Here is a 23,398-nt window from a genome sequence, read left to right as displayed (position 1 = left end):
GGAGTGGATGACAAGGAATGGATCACTTGATAATTGCACTGTTCTGTTCATTCGCTCTGAAGCATCTGGCATTGGCCACTGTCGGAAGACTGGATGCTGGGCTAGATCAGCCATTGGTCTGACCCAGGATGGCTGTTCTGATGTTCTTAGGGGGCACTGTCTGACTCAAGGTGTCTACTGACTGCAAAACAATACAAATGTCCCCTTCACTGTCCCCACCAAACACTACACCCTATGGTTCTTTGCAACCTCAGTGCATCCCAGAGTATCTTCCCCCTTTTTTAATCCCACCAGAAATCCCTCTGTTGTGCCCACCTTTCTTGTAATAGAGTTGATTACTTACAACCCCTCTAGAGTCTGACATTATGTCCCCTCAAACATCCAAAAGAACTTCTAAGGCCTGGTCTCCATTTTAAAAAAAAAAATTGCATCTGTTTAAATTGATTTCAAACTGGTGCAAATCCTTAATGTAAACACAGCTAAACCAGTTTAACCCTTGCTTGATGTTAGTTTGGTTTGCACGTAAATTAACAAATTATGCTAAAGTTATTTAAATGTGCCTACATTATTATGGGTGTGCACCAGTTTACTTAGACTGATTTAAAACTAAAGTTAACTTGTTGCAGGCTTGGAAGTGATGCAGTCATAGAATCATAGAAGATTAAGGTTGGAAGAGACCTCTGGAGGTCATCTAGTGTCCAACCACCTGCTCACAGCAGGACCAACCGCAACTAAATCATCCCAGCCAGGGCTTTGCCAGTCCGTCCATCTCTCCACCTCCGAGACAAAAGACTGGGAATCAGGACCGCTGGATTGTATTTCTGGCTCTCGCTGACCTTCAGCAAGTCACTTAGGGCTGGTCTACTCTACAAAGTTAGGTTGGTTTAATTACATTGCTCAGGGTGTGAAAAATTTCACACCTTGTGCGATGTAGTTCCGCCTATCTAAGCCCCAGTGTAGACACCACTCAGTACCTGAAAGAATTCTTCCATTGATCTAGCTACTGCCTTTTAGGGATGTAGACTGCCTACAGCGCCGGGAGAACTCTTGTCAGCATAGGTAGTGTCTACAAGAAGTGCTACAGCAGCGCAGCTTCAGCAGTGCCACTGTAGCTTTTCAAGTGTAAACAAACCCTCAGAGAGGCGGATTGACTACAGGCATGGAAGCACCCCTTCTGTTATAGCAAATGTCTATATTACAACATTACAGCGGCGCCGCAGCTGTGCTGCTCAAGGGTTTATAGTGTAGACCTATCCTAAACCTCTTTGTGGGTTTGGTTTCCCTATCTGTAAAATGGGGTAAAGCACTCTGAGACACTGGAATGGGATGCATCACTGGCCAAATACAAAGCATTGCTATTCTTTGTAGCTGGAGGGAATTGCTATGGTTTGTCCATTATGTTCGAAGAAGTAATACTATGTCTTTCATTTGTTTTTTCTGGAGCGATTTGTTCTGAACCAGCATTTTCACTGGCTGCGTTTGTGTTCAGCTTCACAGATGTTGATATTCACTGCATACTTTGCCGTCGTAGTTGCACTTTACCTCGTTCCCCTCACTGTCTCTTCCCCTTGTATAATGGAGAAGAAGGATCTGGGACCAAAACCTGCCATCATTGGCCATCGTGGTGCGCCAATGGTAAGTAGCTTCATGTTTTAATCCATTTGTCTGTGCTGGGTTTGACCGCCCTGGAGACTAAAGTCCGCTATCCCTAGGACATGTGCAGCGTGACTTGGTGCGTGATCTTGGGCATGTCATTTAACCTCAATGTACCTCGGCTTACTCATCAACCTACCTACTTCACAGAGGGTTGGGAAGCTTGGTAAATTGCTAAGTACTTAGAGATCCTCTTATGAAGGGCACTGTTTTGCTATGGAAAGGCGCCTGCTCTGAAATTTCCAAAATCCTTCTGATTTTAGTGGCTCACTGTTGCTCCCCACGAAGCCTGCTAAAGAGAGTTTGAAAGGCTCTGAAGTTACGTTGGGGGCCCCCAAAACTTTTCTGTAACCCACATTAACCTAGCTAGTGTGTGTCTTCGTCCTTCTGTGTGGCTGAATCATATAAGAAATATGTTCCTGCCTATGACTTAATGGACTTGGTCTTTTAGCTCACTGGTTCTCAACCAGGGGTACACGTACCCCTGGGGGTATGCAGAGGTCTTCCAGGGGGCACACCAACTCCTCTAGATACTTGCCTAGTTTTACAACAAGCTATGTAAAAAGCACTAGCGAAGTCAGTACAAACTAACATTTCATACAGACAATGACTTGTTTATACTGCTCTATATAATATACACTGAAATGTAAGTACAATATTTATATTCCAGTTGGTTTATTTTATAATTATTTGGTAAAAATGAGAAAGTCCACAATTATATTTTTATGTCTGATTTTGTAAGCAAATAGTTTTCAAGTGAAGTGAAATTTGGGGGTAGACAAGACAAATCAGACTCCTGAAAGGGGCACAGTAGTCTGGAAAGGTTGAGAGCCACTGTAATTAGCTCAAGCAATAGAAACACATGCTTTTAGATAAAATAAAATTAAAAAAAAAAAATCAAAAAAAAAATCAAGGTCCTAGATTCCTTTCGCTGTTAGGACTTAGGCAGGGGTATTTAAAAATGCAACACAAGAAAATATCTTTGGCGGGTGACATTTTGAGACGCAATGTTTACACATGCCGTGCAATACAAGAATACAACATTGTGGTGATGTACATAAAAACTAAAAAACGGCAATCCTAAAAAACTGCTTTGTGGTTGGTTGGTTATTTCCCAGTGGATCAATACCAGTATATATTTCTTTTGTGGCTAACCAAACACCACCTGCTCTCTGCACCTCCGGGCCATGGTTGGTGCATTTATAAATAACTAGGTAGAGCAAGCCAGTTTTTGGAGATAATCCTGTTTCTTCTGATGCTTGCTTATTCTGTGCCTCTGCTGATGGGCGTCTTGAAAAGTCTGAGATGGATCCAGTCCTTTTTTTGAGGTAGGGCTTTTGCCAGCAGGCCAGTCTGTTGTGCTTAATTCTTGGGAGTTTAAGTGTACGTTGCAGCCATTAACAGATTAGCTGCAATGGCAGATGGCCATCTCAGGATATTGGCATGCCATTTCTTCTTCCTTCTTGGAGTCTGTTCCATACAGCTGCTTCACGGGTACAGCAGAGCACCGCATGACTGGCTTTCTCCTTGCTTCCCAATAGAGTGCTCTCTGTGACCATTCATTTTGGTAGGAGGGGAAGGAGGAAGCAGGCTGCAGTTTAATCATTGGCATGAAAACATTTTATCATTGTGTGGCTTCCATAAAAGCAACTCGTTCTTATGGACGATAGAATTTGTCTGGAAGGCTCGGGCCCACTGAATCCCTCTTGTGATTCCATCATCTACATCAGCGGCTCCCAAGCTTGATTGGTTCACGTACCACCTCTTAAAAAGTTGTTGTGAAGGTAATGGCTGGAATGCCAAGCTCACGTACCACCAGTGGTGCACATACTACGGTTTTGGGAACCCCTGATCTATCATGTTTGCTGTACAAAACGCAGAACCTTCCTGTCATCTAATGGGCTGATATTACATTTGCCTCTTTAATGGCTTTTTTAATAACTACTTGTTTTCAAATTTTCTGAAGCCCTAAAACCAGGCAAGATAGAAACCAACTTTATACTTCAATCTGAAATTCCAGCTGAATCTGAACCAAGCTTGGGGGAGGGGGGTTGTTTTTGTTTTTGAGGAGCGGTGTGGGGGTGGAATAAAGTTTCGTTAGTGGGAAAGTAAACTTTTTTCTCTGGCTACGTTTTATATGGATCTGGCTGAGCCCGGAAGTATCAAAATAGCTCTATGATATTCTGGTCTCTGATTATTTCCTGCCTAGCAGGAAGGCATGGAAATTTGTCTGGAGACTCTTTTGCTATTAGATTCCCTGACTTGGAGATTTGGATAAATTTCCATATGCTTATCTGACCAAACCTCAAACCGTATGAGGATTCATGCTTCGCTTTATTTAGTTGCACTTCTGTGGGGTAATGGTATTTTTGTATTACATGATAAAAAGGCTACTGCTAAAGACCAACTGGCTCATGTCGCATGATTTTCTCCTTCCCTTCACCATAACCTAGTAAATAAAGCCAATCACTATACAGTATCTATTGTATAGGGTAGTTGGTTTATTTTAATGCTTCACAGAAGACAAGATTAGAAGCAAAATTGTAACTTCTCTGAGCTGTGAAATCAGTAGGATAAGAAACTGGCAGCTACATTAAAAAGAAAAATGAGAATGAAGGAGAGAAGTAGCTATTTTTTGTACTGCCCTCCTCTTCCTAGAACTACCCTGAGTGTCACCTTGAGTCTTATTGTATATTTCAGGGGTCTCTTCTAAGCTCCCCTTGTTTGAATTATTCTCTCTTAAATGCTGATGCCGCACCAGATTCACTTGTCATACCAAGTGTATTTACTTTCAGCCCTAATTATTTTAAAGCTTTGCCAAAAGAAATTCCACTAATAGTATCTAATTTTCACAAAACTACTTGCTGTGCTTTGTCACTGAACTAACTATTTTGGAGAAAATCTTACTGTGTGTAAATTACCCAGCGAAAGGTCTAAAGAAACTGTGCTGCAGAACACCGACAACAGTTCTCCTTTAAATAATGTAGAAGGTCTCCAAAGCTAGGGAGCTGGAACCTGGGGCAATAGTAGATCTGACAGATAAGAGCTGATAATACTTTAGTGATTATATAGCCATGTTAATCTTCATCTCCAGAAAGGGGCAGACGTGATTTCTGGGTTGTGCTCAGAGAGTCAATATTTAATGCTATATCATGTTCATTAAATGTCCATTAGACTTAGGTTTTTTTTTATTTAAGATAAACACACAAAACAAAGATTTAAGACAGGAGTGTCATGCCTGTTTCACTGCATGTACACCTCTACCCCGATATAACGTGACCTGATATAACACAAATTCGGATATAACGCGGTAAAGCAGCGCTCCGGGGGGGGGGGCTGGGCTGGGCTGCGCGGTCCGGCGGATCAAAGCAAGTTCGATATAACGCGGTTTCACCTATAACACGGTAAGATTTTTTGGCTCCCGAGGATAGCGTTCTATCGGGGTAGAGGTGTATTTATTCAGTTCTCTGATGGATTCAGGTTCAGCAGAGTATAAGTTTTCATTTATTAAAGTATCTAGCCCTTAAAGTTGCAAAGATAACCCTTTTTAATATGAGTGGATGGATGCAGGGATGTATTAACCCTGGCAGATGTGAACTGCTCCTGTTGTCTAAACCAGGAGTTGACTCTGAATCCTACTGATGCTATTTTAATAATAATAATTAATGGAGATATCCCATCTCCTAGAACTGGAAGGGACCTTGAAAGGTCATTGAGTCCAGCCCCCTGCCTTCACTAGCAGGACCAAGTACTGATTTTGCCCCAGCTCCCCAAGTGGCCCCCTCAAGGATTGAACTCACAACCCTGGGTTTAGCAGGCCAATGCTCAAACCACTGAGCTATCCCTAAGGGCCAGATTATTGCATAATATAGGTGCAGAATTGCATGCTCGCAAAATTACTGTTGCTCTGTGTGTAAATGAACAATGGTACAGGAAAGTGGCCCATTGTCATCCGAGGGGAGCATCTCTTTAGATGGTCGGGAGCATGTGGCCTTAAGTTTTAGCCCCAAACAGTGCTCATGGTACAAGATTGTAGGTTTTTGTTTCAAAATTAACGTGTCAGATTTTTGGGGCAGGAGCCATGGTTCCTGGTGTGTTTGGCAGGAAAGGTGCAGGTGGCAGGAGAAGTGTAGGGGTGAGGCAGAGGATGAGGGAGGTGATGGAGAGCAGTGTTCAGGCTGTCAGAAGCTGGGAATGGGCGACAGGGGATGGATCACTTGATGATTACCTGTTCTGTTCATTCCCTCTGGAGCACCTGGGATTGGCCACTGTTGGAAGACAGGATACTGGACTAGATGGACCTTTGGTCTAACCCAGTTTGGCCGTTCTTATGTTGAACAAACAGCACAGTGGGTGGAGCCTTTGGGTACCACTCCAATACTTATAATCAATAATAATGGAGCACTATAGTTAGTTTCTGTACTAGCCCGATGAGACTGCACCCAGAATATTGTGTTAACATCTGGACATGATATTACCTTAAAGATTTAGGTAAATGTAATGGATTTCAGCAGAAAGCCACTGAAACAATGAAGAGGCTGGAGGGACTCTCTTCCAAGGAAAGGTTTAGTGTCCAGGAATGATGACTAAGTGAGGGGTGGAGGGCAGGAAATTGATTAGGGTGGTTCAAGGAGTAAAAGCGAGGAATATTGGGTTACAACTACAGGAAGTTTTAGGCTGAATATTATGGAGAATCAGATTGGGTCATACCTATTCGTGCAGCCGTCTCCCGCGGGAAGTGGCAAACGGGAGTGGAGAACGCTCAGCACCTCACGCTATAACCCAGCACAAAGGACGCATTCAAGTGCTTTAGCGTGCAAGTTGCATTACTGTATCAATGTCCATTTCCCCCATCCATATATATATATTTATATATATGTGTGTGTATATATATGTGTGTATATATATGATGTATTGGCAATTTACGCCATGAGCAAAAGTGGCAACTAGGTTCCTAACTCCCATTGGTAGTCAATAGGAGTTAGGTACCTGTCATTTATGCCATTGAAAATCTCTGCCAAGATCACGTTTCTGGTGAGGAGGAGAGTTCCCTGGTTCTTCTAGAACAGTGGTTCTCAACCTATTAATCATTGTGGTCTGCATATGCAGCCCACAATGTGTTACCTGGGCCGCAGGTTGAGAACCACAGCACTCCCCCACCCCCCATTGCTATTCCCAGCGCCCCCAGCCCAGGGCCCCTTCCACAGAGTGGGGCAAGGAGTGGAGCCCCGGTAGTGGGGCTGAGCGGCAGGGACCCCGGACGCTGTTCTGCGGGGCCGGGCGGCTGCCCTGATCCAACCCCGCTGCCAACCCTGACCCCTATTTTGCAGGGCCGGGCGGCAGCCCCAACTCTAACCACGGACCCAGCCTCAGGGGGCGGGTGGCATCCCCAACCCCACCCCGCCACCAGCCTTGACCCTGACACACTGTGTGGGACCAGGCAGCAGCCCCGACCCCAGACCCTGCCGCCTTTTAGTACACAGCTGGGCTGCAGCTGTGTGCTAATTGGGCCGCGTGCAACCCATGGGCCATGGGTTAAGAACCACTGTTCTAGAAGGAGCAGAACCTAGATTTGGGGTGCCCAGCCTTTAAGATTGGAAGAATTATGCATCACTGCTTTTGCATAAGCTCAAGTGTAGTAAATATGGTTGTTGCATCAACCTCCTGCTTGTTTTTAGATGTTAATCTTGAATGTGTGTTTGTTACTTTTGTGTCAGAAGTGAGATTGTTAATGATGGGCCTACCTGGTGTTGTAGGTAAACAACTGGAAGATTTATAGTGCCAATAGCTTAGCATCATAGATGCAGCTTTCTGGAAAATTACATGGTGCTTAATTTTCACATCCTTTCATTGAGACCAAATGAGGCACTGGCGTTCTAAAGCAGCGTCAGGGTGGTACTGTGGAAACAACCAACCCGAGTGCACAGTGGAGACAGGAGTGGTTCATAATCACGGTGCTTGGGTCTCCAAATAGCAGGGAAGTCAATGCTCTTGGCAGAGCACCTAGACAGCTATTTTTCCAATAGTATGTCTTAACAGCATTGACACAGACATAATGGTGAAACACTGTCTGCACGTTGTAGGAAGTGCACTAAAGAAAAACCACTCTGATCTGGAATACCACATTTAGGCTCCTTGTTCTGTCCCCATAGCACACGGTGGATATTTTTGTGCTGTGTGGAAATGCTCTGCACTGAGGAGGGTTTTGTCAGGAATGCTGACTTGCTGATTTATTGTATGTTCACATTTACAAAACCTTTTTGAGCCAATTGGAAACACCCAACGCTTGAGTGGAGGCATGGAGGGGACCTGCTTCTAGTATGAAGCATCCTGATGGGCAGCCAATTTTTAATCGCTCTGACAATTACATTGTAGTTTGTTTATATCCCCAACAGGCCGGGCATTATGGTAGCAACGGGAAATTTACCATGAAGTATATCATTATCACACGTCTCGCCAGTAGTATGTAAGCAGCTTTCCACACCAGTATGAAGCTATGATCCATTCCCCAAAAAGCTCGTGTATCACTGAGTTCTTTCAGTCTCTATCTGACAGTCTCAGCGCCAGGTAGTGGGAGCCGAAAAGTGTTAACAGAGAACAGGGACTGCTGCTCACAAACGAGCCCTTGAATGAGAAACAGTGCGAGGCAAGTATGTGCAGGGAAGACTTGATCGGAGCAGCTACCTTCTACCAGGGTTATGGCTTATGGGAGAACCTTCTAGCCAACTGTGGTGTTCTGGCTTGTCCATTCCTCCTCCCTCGCTGGAAAGTAAGGCATGTGATCTGTAATAAGCTGCAGAAAACAAATAGCCTTTTTGCACAGTGGAAGAATTAAGTGAACAGAAAAGAACAAAGGTCTCAAAATGTTCAAATGTGGGTGTCTAAAATCAGGCATCCAACTACACGTGGTAGTAAGTAAATGTGGCCTGTTATTCAAAGGGGTCTGATCATTTTCAGCTCCCGGTGACTTCAGCGTAAGGAGAGGATCCACTGAAATCAGACAACATTTATTCAGTTCTCTATCCTTAGGCACCAAATTTAAAACTTGGCCGGAGCGATATAAAGGATTGTAACCAGAGATGTCGACTTCCTCTACGTACCGCCATCACTGATGTAACTAATGAATCCCATCTAGAGTCTGTCGTCCAACTGAGACCTTAAAACAATAATAAAAATCTCTTGTCTCGCTATTAAATATCTAATAGCATGTTTTGTAAGGGCAGGTCTACACTTACTTCCTGGTCCGGCCGTAAGCAATCGATCTTCTGGGATCGATTTATCGCGTCTTGTCTAGATGCGATAAATCGATCCCGGATCGATCCCGGAAGTGCTCGCCGTCGACGCCGGTACTCCAGCTCGGCGAGAGGAGTACGCAGCATCGATGGGGGAGCCTGCCTGCCGCGTCTGTACCCGCAGTAAGTTCGAACTAAGGTACTTCGAATTCAGCTACGTTATTAACGTAGCTGAATTTGCGTACCTTAGTTCGAAGTGGGGGGGTTAGTGTGGACCAAGTCTAAGTTTTGCCTGGTCTCCTTGGCCAAAATGTTTCTTCCCTCATTGCTGCGTTCTTGTTTACCTCCTTCCATCCTTGGGGTGGCTGTACTAGTAGTGCTGAATATGTATAGTCCACTAAATGTATTGGAATCCTTTGGGATTATTATGAGAAGCTGATTCAAAGCTAAGACATTTCATCTATCTATTAGGTCAGTGTCTCACTTCTTATCCCATTAGGGAATATGGTTTCCTTGGCTGAAGTTTGTGGTAAGTCTCAGAAGCCATGTGGGAGATCATATTGTGATGCTGTACCAAACCTGCTGCAATTCAAAGGATCTGACTCCCCCACAAGCTTTGTGATCCATAATTCAAGGGAGTATTTTAGGACCTTGAGTAAACAAGACAAATCCCTTCCCCTCTAGTGAAGCAAGACTTTAACGAAGGGTCTCTACGGGTTTGTTATGTGGGTCTAAAACCTCCTAAACCTTTCCTGTTTTGTATTAGACAAAACAAAGTCCAGAGGTGGGAGAAACACCCGGCTTTGTACAAAAGGCTTCAGATCCCTGGGGCTGACTTGCATGAGGCCTATTTCCTGTACGCTCTTCAAATGTAAGCGTAACTCTTTATTTGGGGAATGGGGGGGTTTATTTTGAAACCTTTTTACCGTTTAAAACCTGGTTTTAACCATGTCACTCCTGAAACGGATCCCCTAACAAGTGAAACATGAGGCGGAAAGAGCATTGGAGGCAGGGAATTCCAGCGGAAGCCTTTGAAGAGAAATGGTTTGCCGCTATTTTGGTAGTAGTCATTTTTGGGGCGGGCTGTAAGTGTCAAGAATGTTAGTCATAACGTGTGTAGGGACCCACTGACTCTCAATCATTCTCTCTACCCAAAGTACTGTAGTATCTGAAAACCACACCAGTTTTAAAATGCATTTATCCTCCCATCATCCCTGTGAGGTAGTGCAGTACTGCTGCACTGATGGGGAACGGAGGCACGGGGAGAGACTGAGTGACTTGCCCAAGGCAACACAGGAAGTCGGTGGCAGAACATAGGATTGCTGAGGCTCTCCTGAGTCCCGGTCTAGTACCCTAAGCACTGGACCACCCTTCCTCTGGCCAAATAATCACCATATTGCCCATTCTTCTGCAGTCTTGTCTGTTCAGAATGTAAACTGTCTTTTTGGTCTGTTTCTATAATGCCCAGCACAACATTTGTCCTGAGTGGGGCCTTTGGGCATTACTGAGATATAAGTATGGATACATATGGATACATACATATCCAAATACATATGGATCTATGAAACTGTGAACTACCCAAATCTGACTTTCACAGAAGAAAACGTCCATCTTCCAGATCTTGTTCTGTCACCATGTCAAGGCTGGTTATAACTGCTTACCAACAAAGTGGTACTTGCTACAAAATACCAAGAAATTCCCTTCCTATCTAATCCTTCCCGTATATCAGTATAAGCAAGAGCCAAATCCTTCCGTACAGCTGCGTGAATAATGCTGGGAATGTTCTGTAACTATTCTATTGAATTTTAAAATGAATTGAGTTTATTTGCACCCCTTCTTTGTTCATTTCCCAAAAACATTCGAGTCATCCAGGAAGTTTGAAGCAAACTTGGCTAATGGCAACAAAAGTGCTTGCATGCCCAGCCAATCAGAGGACAGAAACAATGTTGTTTGACTTATCTGACCCATTGCGGAAAAGCAGCTCGGTTCACATTTAGAATATTCACAACAAATCCATAGAACAAAAAATGCAGAAGGATATTAATTTGGATAATAAACTTAAGGAAGTTGCAATTGGCTTGTGAATGTTCTCTGTGGAAAGCAGACTACATTTGTTGAATAAGTAATTCACTGCAAATTATTTGCTCCATTCTCTCCTTCAGCAATCATTGAGAGGTAGATTTTGGACTGATCTTTGCAAGTGATCCATTTAAATCAAGCTCCTCTGTCAAGAACAAATTTTCCAAGCACTCTGCATGGAAGATTCCAGTTGACATTTGGAGGAGGCTTGATCCTGACGGGGGGGCTTGCGTGATCAGGCCTTAGAATGAAAACGTCACTGTGTTCTTTCCCTCGGGTTGACGTTCCTATAACTTTGTTCTCTTAAAAAAAACAATTATACCAGATGGCAAGAGAGCAAGGGCTTTCTAAAGAAAATCTGCCTGTTAACATTGGACTAAGGGAGAAACTTATTCCTAGTAGTGATATAAATATTTACATCTGGAAGTGATTCATCTCTGTTTTACAGTTTTTGCTGGAGAATTAAAAAAAACAAACCAAAAAAACCCTTAAAACTAAACAAACCCCTTATACTCCAAGTAGATGACTTTGTTGTGACAGTGGCTAGCTCCCTTGGGCACAGCTGTGCTAAATATGTCACTATTTGCTTTGCATTTCCTACTTTTCTAGGGAGAAGGGAGGCTGGTGGGAGTGAATTGTATTCCACTTGGATCATCCCAGTGCTCCTTTACAAAGGATCCTCTTTAAAGCTCACAGCTCTGGTTTTAAAATCACTTTGCAAGCATCAGGGGGAAGTGCTTTCCCAGCAGTAGTGAGCAGACCTCTGGGAATAAACAAAGGCTGGTCTAAAGGGAGTGTGTTTTGATTTATGAAGGTCCCTGGCTCTCTTACGTTCTCTTGGATGCTCTGCATAGTTGTGTGTGAAGGAGTTGTCAGTTTAAGAGCTGTAATAAAGCCAGCACTAAATGACACTTCCCTATGCCCAGGCATGGGGAATAGTGAAGTGGTGTAGAAACTGGTAGGGGAAGAGGCCTTGTGAAAAATGGAGAATCAACAGTTGTAGATAAAGGAGAGGTCAAGTCTAAATTCTAATGATTATATTTGTGTATCTGTATTGTGGTGGTACCTAGAGGCTCCAATCAGGATTGGTACCCCATTGTTACTTATTTGTATTCCGGTAGCCCTGGGACCAGAACCCCATTGTGCCAGGGGCTGTATAAACACAGAGCAACAAGACAGTCCCAGCTCCAAAGAGCTCACAGTCTAAATATGAGATGAGGGACAACAGATAGATACGGATGGGGGAGTACAAGGAAACAGTGAGACAATAACAACATGACAGGCAGTGGTTTCAGCTAGATTCTGCTCGCACGTGCACACATGCAGTGGAAGTGGCAGTCCTTGCCCTGGAGAGCGTAGAGTAGCTTGAAATTAGATCAACAAATGAGTGTTGCACACACAGGAAGAAAAGGGAGCTAGAGAGACTAAGAATAACTGGTAAGGAGATCACGTGGTTACATAGACCAGCTACTGCGCAGCTTCGTAGCACTTCAAGTTATATGTCATTGGAATGACAAGAGCCGGATCCTCCACTGTTGTCATTCAGCACAGTGCTGTTGGCTTCAGTGGAGCTTGATGGTTTATTCCAGCTGAGGATCTAGTGCACAGTGGGCACCATTTTAAACACTTAGGATTCACCACCCCAGGTGACTGCTGTAGATTTGGTATCTTCCTTAGCAGAAGATCCCACAGGATCGCAATCACTGCAGAGTGGCAAATAGTGAATTTTGATGGCACTGGCTATATAGCTTCCATTCCTGGAGCTGAGTTGCAAAATGCTTGTTCCTCTGAATGTCCAGCATTAGCATTAGAGCCGAGTGTGGGGACAAATCTAGGTTTCCTGAAGCTGGTGAGTCTGGGTCATGTTTTAAGTGAGCCTGAGCCGATTTGTGGTTCTGAGTTGAATTTTTGAGAAACCAGTGGCTTTGCAGGGTGTTCAGCTGGCAGCCAGACAAAACGTGGCTTCTGCTGCGCTTTTTGCTTTGAGTTTCCTGGTTCCTTAACAGTGAAACTGAACTCTGCAAGCCCTAGAGGAACTGAAACAGCTCTGCAGAAACCTCTCCATGGCTTGAAACTGCATTTTCACCCAGCACTGGTTCTGTCTAAGCACAGATGCTGGGGTTTTCAAAGGCATCTAAGGGGGTCAGGTTCCCAACTTCCACTGAATTTCAGTGAACATCCCAGCTTTAAACTGCAGTCCTCACCATGGAGTTTGTGTCAGCCTGGCCCAAATACACTGCATCTGATATGCTGCTCAGTACAGCCTTTAGACAGCCAATATTATATGATCAGGTGGCAAATCAAGAGAGTGTCCCAAAGAAACAGTTTTCTTAGTAAGCTTTGATCTCTGTCATTTTACATGTGTGGGTATTATTAGAGGCCAAATGACCAGTGTCCAGGTGAAAGTTTCAAGCCGTTTCAAAATGGCTGAAATACCCTCTTCCGGGCATGTGCTCTAGTGCCTCTCAGACTAGAGGATCCTAAAGAGCTTTACATATACAAAAATCATTTCACTCACCACTGAAGCACCGCTGCTTCTGGAGTAGAGCCATTGTATCAGTGCACAGCAATGCCACTTATATATTTTAATTTGGCTCAGTCTAAGCTGTTGTGTGTTTTACATCGTGAGTCATCTTCCATTTACCTTGTGGAGACTCTTGAAGAATGGCTGGCAGTGTCGAAATCTATTCTTGTTTTATTACATTTCCTTTGTGCATCTCCTCCCACAACTTGTCCCCATGGAGACCAAGATTCCCGTGGCCATTCAGCTTTGGGCCCCCTCTGTACTACAAAGCCTACCATTTCCTAGTACTGCTGGAGTCAGAACATAGTTTGGGTTTGTCTGAGGGCAGGCCCGAACAAAACCCGTATTAGTGTTTTAGCCTTGGTTTGATTTGTTCGATAGATGTTGATGGAAAGTTTCTCGAACCCAGGCCGCGGCAGTGAGGGCGCCAAATCCTAACCACTAGACCACCACGGAGGTGATTGGTAAAGAGCAGAGCACAGCTTCTTCTCATCCACACAGATAAATCTTGTTCTCACTTGGTGCGGGGTGCTCCCGTGCTGAAGCATGGTGCTTAAACGGGGAGTTTGCAGTATGTGCAGGACCTTATTCATTCAGCCACACCTCCACCTGGGGAAAATTTGAGGTATGGGTGGCGTACCCAAGCCCACTTATCCACTGATGCTTTAAAAACTCCCACACCCCAATCTGGACCTATGCTGGTTATGTGATATGTATGTATCTCGTGATTCTTGTAACTGATACCTGTAATCCCTCATAACTCAAGCCAGACCCCAGATGTACAGTACCTTCCCTCTTAACTTGTGTATATTTAATTTTAAACATTAACTTTAATAAAAATTTTAAATCTGTTGTTGGAGCAACTTCTGTTAGTGGAAAGGACAAACTTTTGAGCTTCACAGAGCTCTTCCTCAGATCTGGAGAAAGTAACCAGATTGTCCAAACTAAATACAAGGTGGGACAGATTATTAAACCTAAGGGATTCACACATGTTGTGGGAGACCACTTAAAATGAAGTGGGCAATTAACACTTCTGCAGTCATAGGACAATGGAGGGTTAGTTGCTAGCAGGGTGTGTTACAAATTGTTGTAATGGGTTTAGGGTGACGAGATGTCCCGATTTTATAGGGACAGTCCCGATTTTTGGGTCTTTTTCTTATATAGGCTCCTATTACCCCCCACCCCCGTCCCGATTTTTCACATTTGTTCTCTGGTCACCCTAAATGGGTTATAAAATCAGTGTCTCTATTAAGTCCATGGTTTTTAGTGACCAGCACAGTTATGAATTTAAGTTCCCAGGCTCATCTTTTGAAGGCATTGTGCAGGTTTCCTTAGAGGACAAAGGACTGAGAGGTGTGATTTGCTTTGTGAAAAGTGTTCACCCACAGGTAATAGGGTGTTTTTGTTTTTTATAATTTTTCTGTGTGAGTTCTTTCAAGAGCATAGTGATTGTCTGTCTTCGCCCACATAGTTGTTGCTGGGGCATTTGATGCACTGGATGAGAAACACTACATGTTGTGATAGGCATGCGTAGGACCCAGGGATCTTGAAAGGTGTGTTGGGGGGGGGGGGGGATATTCATCATCAGAGCAGTAGAGAGATATTTGCAGGTTTTGCACCTGTTGCTCTGTCAGAGTCTGTTGCTGCTTTGAGTTGGTGTGTCCTGATCTGTGGGGAGATGATGAGCTTCGTAACACTGGGGGGGGGGGGGGGGGTATTTGAAGACCAGAAGAGGGGATTCAGGAAAGATTTCTTTCAGGATGGGGTCCCATGTAGTATAGATTGTAATTGTTTGATGCTACCCCACATGGGTTCCAATGTGGGGTGGTGGGTGACAACTGGGGCGGTGCAGTCGGAGAAGATTTTATTTCTGTATTGAAACAGGTTCTCCCAGAGTATTTGGGTGGCCCACTCCATGATGTGATCTACTTCTCTGGTGGAGTGTCCATGTCTCGTGACGGTGGTTTTAAGTGTGTGGAGATGTGTATCCCAGACTTTCTCTTCTGAGCATATTCTGTGGTATTCGAGGGGCTAGCTGTAGATAATAGATTTCTTGGTGTGTCTAGGGTGGTCACTGGATCTGTGGAGGTAAGTGTGGTGATCCATGGGTTTCCCTTGTTGAAGTTGATCGTGATGTCCCGGAAGCTGATGCTGGTGTGGGTGTGTTAATCTAGAGAGAGTGTGATGGATGGGTGGTGGGTGTTGAGGTGCGGGGGAAATCTGTGAGGGAGTGGCCTATAAACAGGTTGGCATGTTGGGGAGCCATCTTAGGACCCCTGGCTGTTCCCATTGTTTGGACAAAGTGTTTTTTGTTCAAGGTAAAGTTGGTTATGGGCGAGGATGAAATGGATGAGTTTGGAGATGTTTGCAGTGGATTTCTGAGTGGTTTGATATCTGAGGCAGGCAGCAATGCCATCCTGGTGAGGGATGTTTGGCGTATAGGAAATTGACTTCCATAGGGGCAAGGATGGTGTTCTGAGGGAGCTTGTTAATGCTGCAGAGTTTCTGGAAGAACTTGGTGGTGTCCTGGAGGAAACTGGCCTTTTGGAGGATGGTTTCCTTGGGTCCTGATATTCCTTCAGTAAGAGTGCCATGGCCCGATATGATGGGTCTGCCTGGGTTCCCTGGTGTATCTTGGGAAGCATGTAGAAGTTCCCTGGGGTGGGTTCAGGGGGATGAGGTTATAGAGGTTCTCTTGGAGTTGTTTGGGGAAGGATTTGATTATATCTTTAAATTCCTGGGTGGATTATGGTGTAGGGTATTCCTTCAGTTCTTTATAGTAGGTGGTGTCAGAATTGTTGGTGGGCTCATTAACGTAGTCGTCATGAGTAAGGCTGCAAGTCTGTCATGGAGGTCACGGATTCCGTAACTTTCTGGGATCTTTGTGACTTCTGCAGTGGCCGGTGCAACAGGCCCCAAGGCTACCTGAGCAGCTGGGGCAGCCCGGGGGCCAGCCGCACCAGCCACTGCTGGAGCGGCCCCGGGGCCACTGGAGCAGCAACAGTCCCGGGGGCGGCCCTGGAGCAGCAGTCCCAGAGCAGCAGCGGTGCCCCTAGGTGTGTCCGTCTCCCCCCCCCCCCCCCCCCCCCCCCCGAATAGCTGCGCCGCCCCAGAGCAGCTAAGATTTGGTCAGGGGTATTTATAGTACAAGTCATGGACAAGTCACGGGCAATAATGACTTTTACTAAAAATACCTATGACTAAATCTTAGCCTTAGTCATTGACTGAGGACTACAATGGTGCCTCCTTTGTCTGCTGATTTGATCATTAACCAATGATAGTTGGATTTTTTTGGCTTGTGACTGTTGGTGCGGATGTGGTAGCTGTGGGTGATGTCTTCATTGTGAAAATTCCTTGAGGTGGAGTCGGTGAATGAATGTTTCTAGTTCTACACGTGAGGATGGTATAAGGTTCTGTGGTGGTGCAGACGTTCAGTCCCTTGGAGAGTACAGATAATTCAGTTCCCAGTGGGGTTGTCTTGATAGGTTGATGTTGGGGTGTCGTGTAGTGTCCATGTGGATGGGTCCCGGTGTCATGGTTTCTCCCAGAAGTTAACCATGACAATAACAACCACCAACATGTTGATTTGTGGAATCTGCTGTGGGGTTGGTCTAATTTGTTGTTTTTCAATGTTCCATAGACAGATCCTCAGAGAAGTTCCACTGCTTAACGTGGAAATATTTAGCAACTTGTTTATAATCACTGTGGGTACGATTTCTTATTTGCCTTTTGCTGCTACAGTTGGGTTTATATTTCTAGTCACTCCTATTGTGCTTAGCTCAGTGAGAGAAGTACCATGACTGGGCAGAGAAAACATCTGCTAGAATCCACATTCTTCTTCGAGTGCTGGTTCTCATGCACCCGAGTCGAACAAGTAGTGTCCACTGGCCCACACATGTTCCAGACCAATGGTATCAGAGGCAGTACGGGCCAGCAGCTCTCCAGTTCCTTCTTACCGCCATGTGGCCTGAGTCGGAAACCCAGCGTCCACAGATTTCTCCAGCTTTTCTCTTTGATCTCCTGTAAAGAGCTATTGATAATAGGTTTATATTTGTTATATTAGCATAGTTAGAATTTTATAGTATAGTTTGTGTAGCTTGCTTTTTTCCTGTTCTGCTCGGAAGCCTTTTAAGTGGGCTTTCAAAAGCAGATGTGAGGCCTGTGTTCACAATAGCTCCTAACTCAGGCACTGTGTCCGTACACCAGCCTTGCACTTCTCTTTCTTAAGCTACCCCGCGTAGGATCAGGCTCAGACGTCGCCTGTGCAGGTGCCAGCCTGTTGTTTTTGTGTGAGTGAGTGCAGCCTGGGAAAGAGACTGTCGAGTGATGCTCAGTGGAAACAGGATCAGGTTGCTTTGTTCATCTTAATGAAACCTGGTAAGACATGAGACTCTGAAAGCTAGGCAAGAGCAGGGAGTGCTTTAGCAAAGGGTAACCTCAAATATGTTTTTGCTGGCTGACCAGGATCTTTGCTTGAATGCTGCCCCCTTCTGGCAGCTTTGGACATTGCACTTATATTTGAAATAGTTATCTTTATCTTGACCTCATGTGACTCATGTGGTGAGGGTTGTCGGTGTTCCCCCTTTCCTTGTTTGTTTGACTAGTTTGTCTTTGATTGGAAACTTTTCTAGACAGACATTGTGGCTTACTCTTATTTTTGTAAAACAGTATGTACATTGATGGAAACCTCTTCAAGCCAAAGGGTGCGGCAGCACCTCTACTTCCAGAACCCATGAATAGCTGTTACTGAGGGGTGCCAACTCCATGTAACCAGCCAGCCTTTATGGGCACGCCAACAAGCATTCTGCAGGCCATCAGTCATCTATAAACCACAATTTGAGAACCATTGCAGCTGACCAGTACACGTTATCAAACCTTTTAAACAGCGTATGATGACAAATCCAGAGCTCACTAGGACTTTGGTGCACATCATGATTATTCAGTATAGATCTCAGAATGAACTGGCTCCTACCAACTGAGTAAAGGAGACTCTCTGTTAGCAGCTAACAGATTTAAAGCATGCTGCTGGGCAGATTGAGTTCCATCTATGAAGGGCGGTAGTAATTACACGTACTACCCCTAGCCAGTTCGTTCCAGTGATATAACATGATTCTCACGGAGCACATTTTATGAAGTCTTGTAATATTTTTTTCAGTAATGGTGCTTTGTTGTCTCTTCAACCTTTTAATTATCTCTTGTAGGTATTTTGATTTATTTGTTGTGTTGTTGTTGCAGCGTCATGTGTGGCTTACCGAAAGAGGGCTTTATAAACATTGCTACTTTATTAATACACTTTTTCACTGCTTCTTCCCTAGCTGGCGCCAGAAAACACTCTGATGTCCTTCCAAAAAGCAGTGGAGCAGAAAACACATGGAGTGCAAGCTGACGTAGTGATAAGGCAAGTCTGTGTAACTGTTTGCTTCAAGTGCAATGATTTTCTTTAGTGACCCGTCCAACCCAAATCCCTAGATCTGCTTTGTTTTGGTTCCAGATCTGAATTTTGCCACTTAAGTTTTCCACTGCAGTATCTGTAGCATCCTCTGAGCAGGGCCTCTTGGAGAATGTGCTCGTATCTTCTCATATGTTGCTATTTATAAAGTATGTATGTTAGTCATTTGGCTGGCACAATGATTAAAAATTAAATTATAAAGGAAACCAGACTTTCTACTAATCTTCATATCAAGAGCCAAAATTCACGACAGGGTGCCATCTTGTCGATATTTTGCTTTATTGTGATGAAATAAGATAACATGGGGCTGGTTTGCCTTAGTCTGGCTGCATTCTCCAAAGGAGTACAGTGGAACCTGCTTGTAAAGAGCTTGGCTATAGTGAAGTTCTGTTGGCAGGGAAGGAGAATGAAAGTCCTAAATTTTTTCATTGCATTGTACAAGTGCCACCCGAGTTAAAACGGCCATGAGAATTTACCAGTCCAGACACAAAATCTCTTTGCCTTCCCTTACCATGATGCTAAAGATGAAGAAAATTTAATTAGATTTTTATCTGCCTGTTCCCCCCCCTTTCTCTCCCCCCCCCCCCCCCAAAAAAAATCAGTTCTACCCTGTAGAACTTGGCAAGGCTGAGTTAGGGGAAATCTTTGAAAGAGTGGAGTTATTCTCACATAAAAAATGTCTAAGAGGGGAATTTCCTGCATTTAATTTCCTCAGACCTCCTAGATCTCTTAAATATAAATATTTGATGCATGTTTTCTTCATAGACATACAACATGTGCACATTTGCAGAGAGCAGATTCGACATCGTCTGTACAACAAACTTCCACTGTTGTTTGCTCCCACTGAATGGGAGGCAAAACTTCAGAGGGACATTTTTAAGGATGATTGTGTGTGACTGCTATTATGGTAGCACCTAGCAGCAGCAGTCAGGCTCAGGGCCCCATCGTAGAACCGCTGTGTATAAACACAGCGTAGAAGGACAGTCCTTGCCCAAGGAGCTAATTTAAGGCCAGGTGCAGGATTGTGTGTAATAAAGAATAAGCAGCAGCAAGTGAGGGAGGCTATATGCAAGGTTAGATGGGATATTTATTTTGAATTAGAAGATACAAGTCACAGTCCTGCTGCTTCTCTTTGAACTTGCACTTTTGGACCAAATTCAAGGTTGTTAAGTGGAAGATATAAAAAGGGAGAGTATCACAGTGTTGAAGAACTGGTTAATGCATGCAACAAAAATGGATGAAGTGGAATAGACGAATGGGGCACAGGAAAAAAGGAAGGAAGTGAGAGAGGAGAACAGAGGCAGGGCGAAATGGGGAAGGGATAGCAAGAGAGCACTCACTAACATGTGAGATGTGGCTGCATAGCAAACCACACTCAGGAAAGGCATTCCTTTTAGTACCTTCCCAGGGCTGTAAGCACATGTGCCAGGCTGAATCTTGGAGAGGATGCCTTTTATTTCTGTTGTTAGGTTAGATGCTAAATCTGATTCTCGTTCTTTGCATGGGGGAGGATGTGGAGTCTCATGGTTTCATTTTGCTGCACTGAAAGTCAGTGACCCTCTCTTGCTTGTCTAATAGTGACACTGCATTTGCATATAGTGTGGATCAGGGTTCATATCTGATGCTAAGAAATAGCTTGAAATTAACCCACAAGAGAGAGACACACTTTTTTTTTTTTTTTAAACCCACCTCTTTGATGGGTTATTCTATCTGAAAGGCGTCTCTGCGGTAAAAGATAGGCTTGTGGGTTATGGAGTTTGAACATCAGGGCTTGTCTTTTGCAATCGCCGTCTGACAGCAAACAGATTTAAACCCTAATGGAAGTTCCTCTCCGCTCTAGCGGGAGGTCATTTTGCAGTGTTGAAGGACAAATCAGGGTTGATAGCGGCTTAATCCCTTTAGAATCATTCCAAAGTTAAGTCATTAACTGTTGCAAAGAGAATACCATTGGAAGCAAAATAATCGCTTGTGTGTCAGGGATGATCCTGGTCGCTTTGCGTAGCTATTCTAACAGAGTCAGCTGACCTTGCAGAATTGTGGAGTTGAAAGTATCACTCAAACACCCTGAGCCTGGACCACGTCATGCTGCTGAAATGGCAGTCCTGTGTTTCAGCTGCCGAGCTGTCTACTGCCCCCTGCAGGAGAACCCTGATCTGCACTTCAACTGAAAAGCTTTTGTCTCCCCTGCCTCCATGGGAGTGTGGAGTCTGCATGTTTCCTTGACATCATGCCACCCTTGATTCATGAAATGCATCCTGCAGGATCTTTATAAAGTCAGGGCTCCGCTGTACACGCAGTGCCTTTCTTACTTGTGCATGTTTGTACGATGCTACTTAGCCCGGGCGTTCCAAGTGACAACACACCTGGATGGGGCCAGGGAGAGGATTAGAAAGGGGAGGGAACGTTAAAGGCCACACAGGGTTTCTGCACGGCACTGTGTTGGTTAAAGAGTGTTTGAGTACACTGTGCTGAGAGATGTACTGAGTCGTGGGCGCCTATCTACCTTAAACAGTCAACACTCTTCATTCCGTGTCTGCTCGGCTGTTTTAAACCATATGAAAGACCTTCAGATGTCGAGGCATGATGTGCTTCTGGCCAGGACTGGTGCTGTGTCAGCGTGTTGCTTTGGGTGGAAAGGCAGTTTATATAATTCCTTGCTAGAAATAGAAAATAAGATTTGAGTGACATTTCGGAGAAGGCCCTTCCGCGGGCAGTGGTGAAGCTGGGACTGCATTTGCTCCGTCAACTAAAGTAGGTCTTTGTACCGCTCCCAGCTCAAGGCAGGCTCCTTGGCAGACTCCCAATTAGATTCAAATGGGTTTTTACTGTTAACCCTGTCTGTATTCAAGATCTCCCTCTTGAGCCTCGCTACAGTGGGGATCTGTGCTTTGACACCCCTGGCCATTTCCAGGGCTTCACTCCCTGCACCTCAGGCCAGCCGGTGACTGGAGAAGCATGGCGGCAGCTTCCCGACGAACAGCTGCCCCAACCTGTCTTCCCCACTGCGAAAATCATGTCTAGAGCCTTATCTTTCAAAAGGGTTTGTTGTGCTGCTCTGAGATAGATTTCAAACCTCCACAGCAAAGAATTCTCGTCCACAGCTCTTCAACCTCTGTGGGGTCCCTCTTCTTCTTTTAATGTTGCCACTCTTCTGTCATCTTCTTTGAAGTGTTTGTTAAACATCTGGGTGGGGCCCATAGGCAGTACATAGATGCGGCTATTTTACTTCATGGGGCAAAATTCTGTTCATGGTATCTGCCCCCTCCTCTGCAGCTGCTTGTATGGATGCTGCCTTTAATATATTTTACTCTGAATCTAGCACACCTCTCTAGGTTAACCCATATCTTCAGAGGAAATGTGTGTGTGGTTATGGTCAGAAAAGCATTTAAATAAAAATAACAACTTTTTAGCTCAGCTAATCTGCTGCCTGGTCTGCATTACAAGTATATCTGGTTTTCCTGACCAAAATATGGACCTTTATTACTCCAGTTTTAGCACTGCAGAGCCAGTACAGCTATGGACAACAAGGGATCCTTTTCTGGCTCCCACATCTGCAACAAAATTGTTCACTAAGTTCAGGTTTAAAGCCATGGTTAGTTCTCTTTTTGAAAAAGTTCATAATGTAATGAGAGACAGGCAGGCGTAATGTGACCACAGGATTAAGAACCAGAGTGCTCATCCTAGCCCCAACACTACCTCCATCTATGGTCTGGGGCAAGTCTCCTAATCCCCTTCCTAGTTTTCCCATCTGTGAAATGGGAATACTGCTTCTGTACGTCACTGGGGCATTGTGAAATTTAGCCAGCTCATGTTTAGAGAGCTGCTGAGTAGTACTAGTTGGACCGTTTAGGGCAAGGTGAATCTCAAAAGGCTACTCTGGATTTCATGTTTGCTTTGGATGTTTATCAGAACTTTTTGCGCAGTTGGGCTGGGAATCTCGTGAAGATAGGCTCTCTTGTGAGATACCCCAGCATCTTCTGCTTCCGACTGGCTTGTAAATAACACAAGCACTGTGCCTCTTGCGATATTTGTGTGCTTCCTGCCCCGACCAAGTCCCAGAAGTGCAAAAGCAGGTCAAAATGAAAAATGAACCACCAAAAAACGCCTGTAACTAAACCCGAGTAACTGGATAACTCTTCTTCAGTAACCTTTGTCCTCCATTCCCACTGCACTGTTGCTGTCATTCGTTACTTGTGAGGTGACGTTTTCAAAAGTGCCTAGGTAACTCAGGATACTAAATACCATTTTCAAAAGTGACTTAGGTTATGTCTACACTTAGGGCGGCATGTAGAATACACCCACGGCACGCCCCCCAGCGTGAGTTTAAATAGCCGAGACAAGGCTTATGCGAGTAGACTAAAGACGTGGCAGAACCTTCTACAAGACTGTCTACCCACTCAAGCTGCAGGGAAAGGCTCTGGCAGTGAGGAGGCAGCTCCCTGCTGCTGGAACCTTTCCTCG

The 23,398-nt window shown here is 44.6% G+C and overlaps 1 protein-coding gene across 1 annotated transcript in view; it reads left to right on the top strand.

Moving 5' to 3' along the window:
- GDPD5 (glycerophosphodiester phosphodiesterase domain containing 5) overlaps nt 1-23,398 on the top strand; it is a 205,520-nt gene that overhangs the window by 147,472 nt on the left and 34,650 nt on the right. Inside the window, exons 7-8 of the mRNA XM_065422704.1 lie at nt 1,490-1,635; nt 18,804-18,886. Of these exons, the coding sequence (XP_065278776.1) occupies nt 1,490-1,635; nt 18,804-18,886 (229 nt within the window). The remainder of the gene's footprint in view (nt 1-1,489; nt 1,636-18,803; nt 18,887-23,398) is intronic.

This window comes from Emys orbicularis, chromosome 1 (genome assembly GCF_028017835.1).
Source record: "Emys orbicularis isolate rEmyOrb1 chromosome 1, rEmyOrb1.hap1, whole genome shotgun sequence".
NCBI classification, from domain to species: Eukaryota; Metazoa; Chordata; order Testudines; family Emydidae; genus Emys; species Emys orbicularis.
Note: the sequence above shows the minus strand (reverse complement) of the source record. Positions and strands in the feature narration are given on the sequence as shown.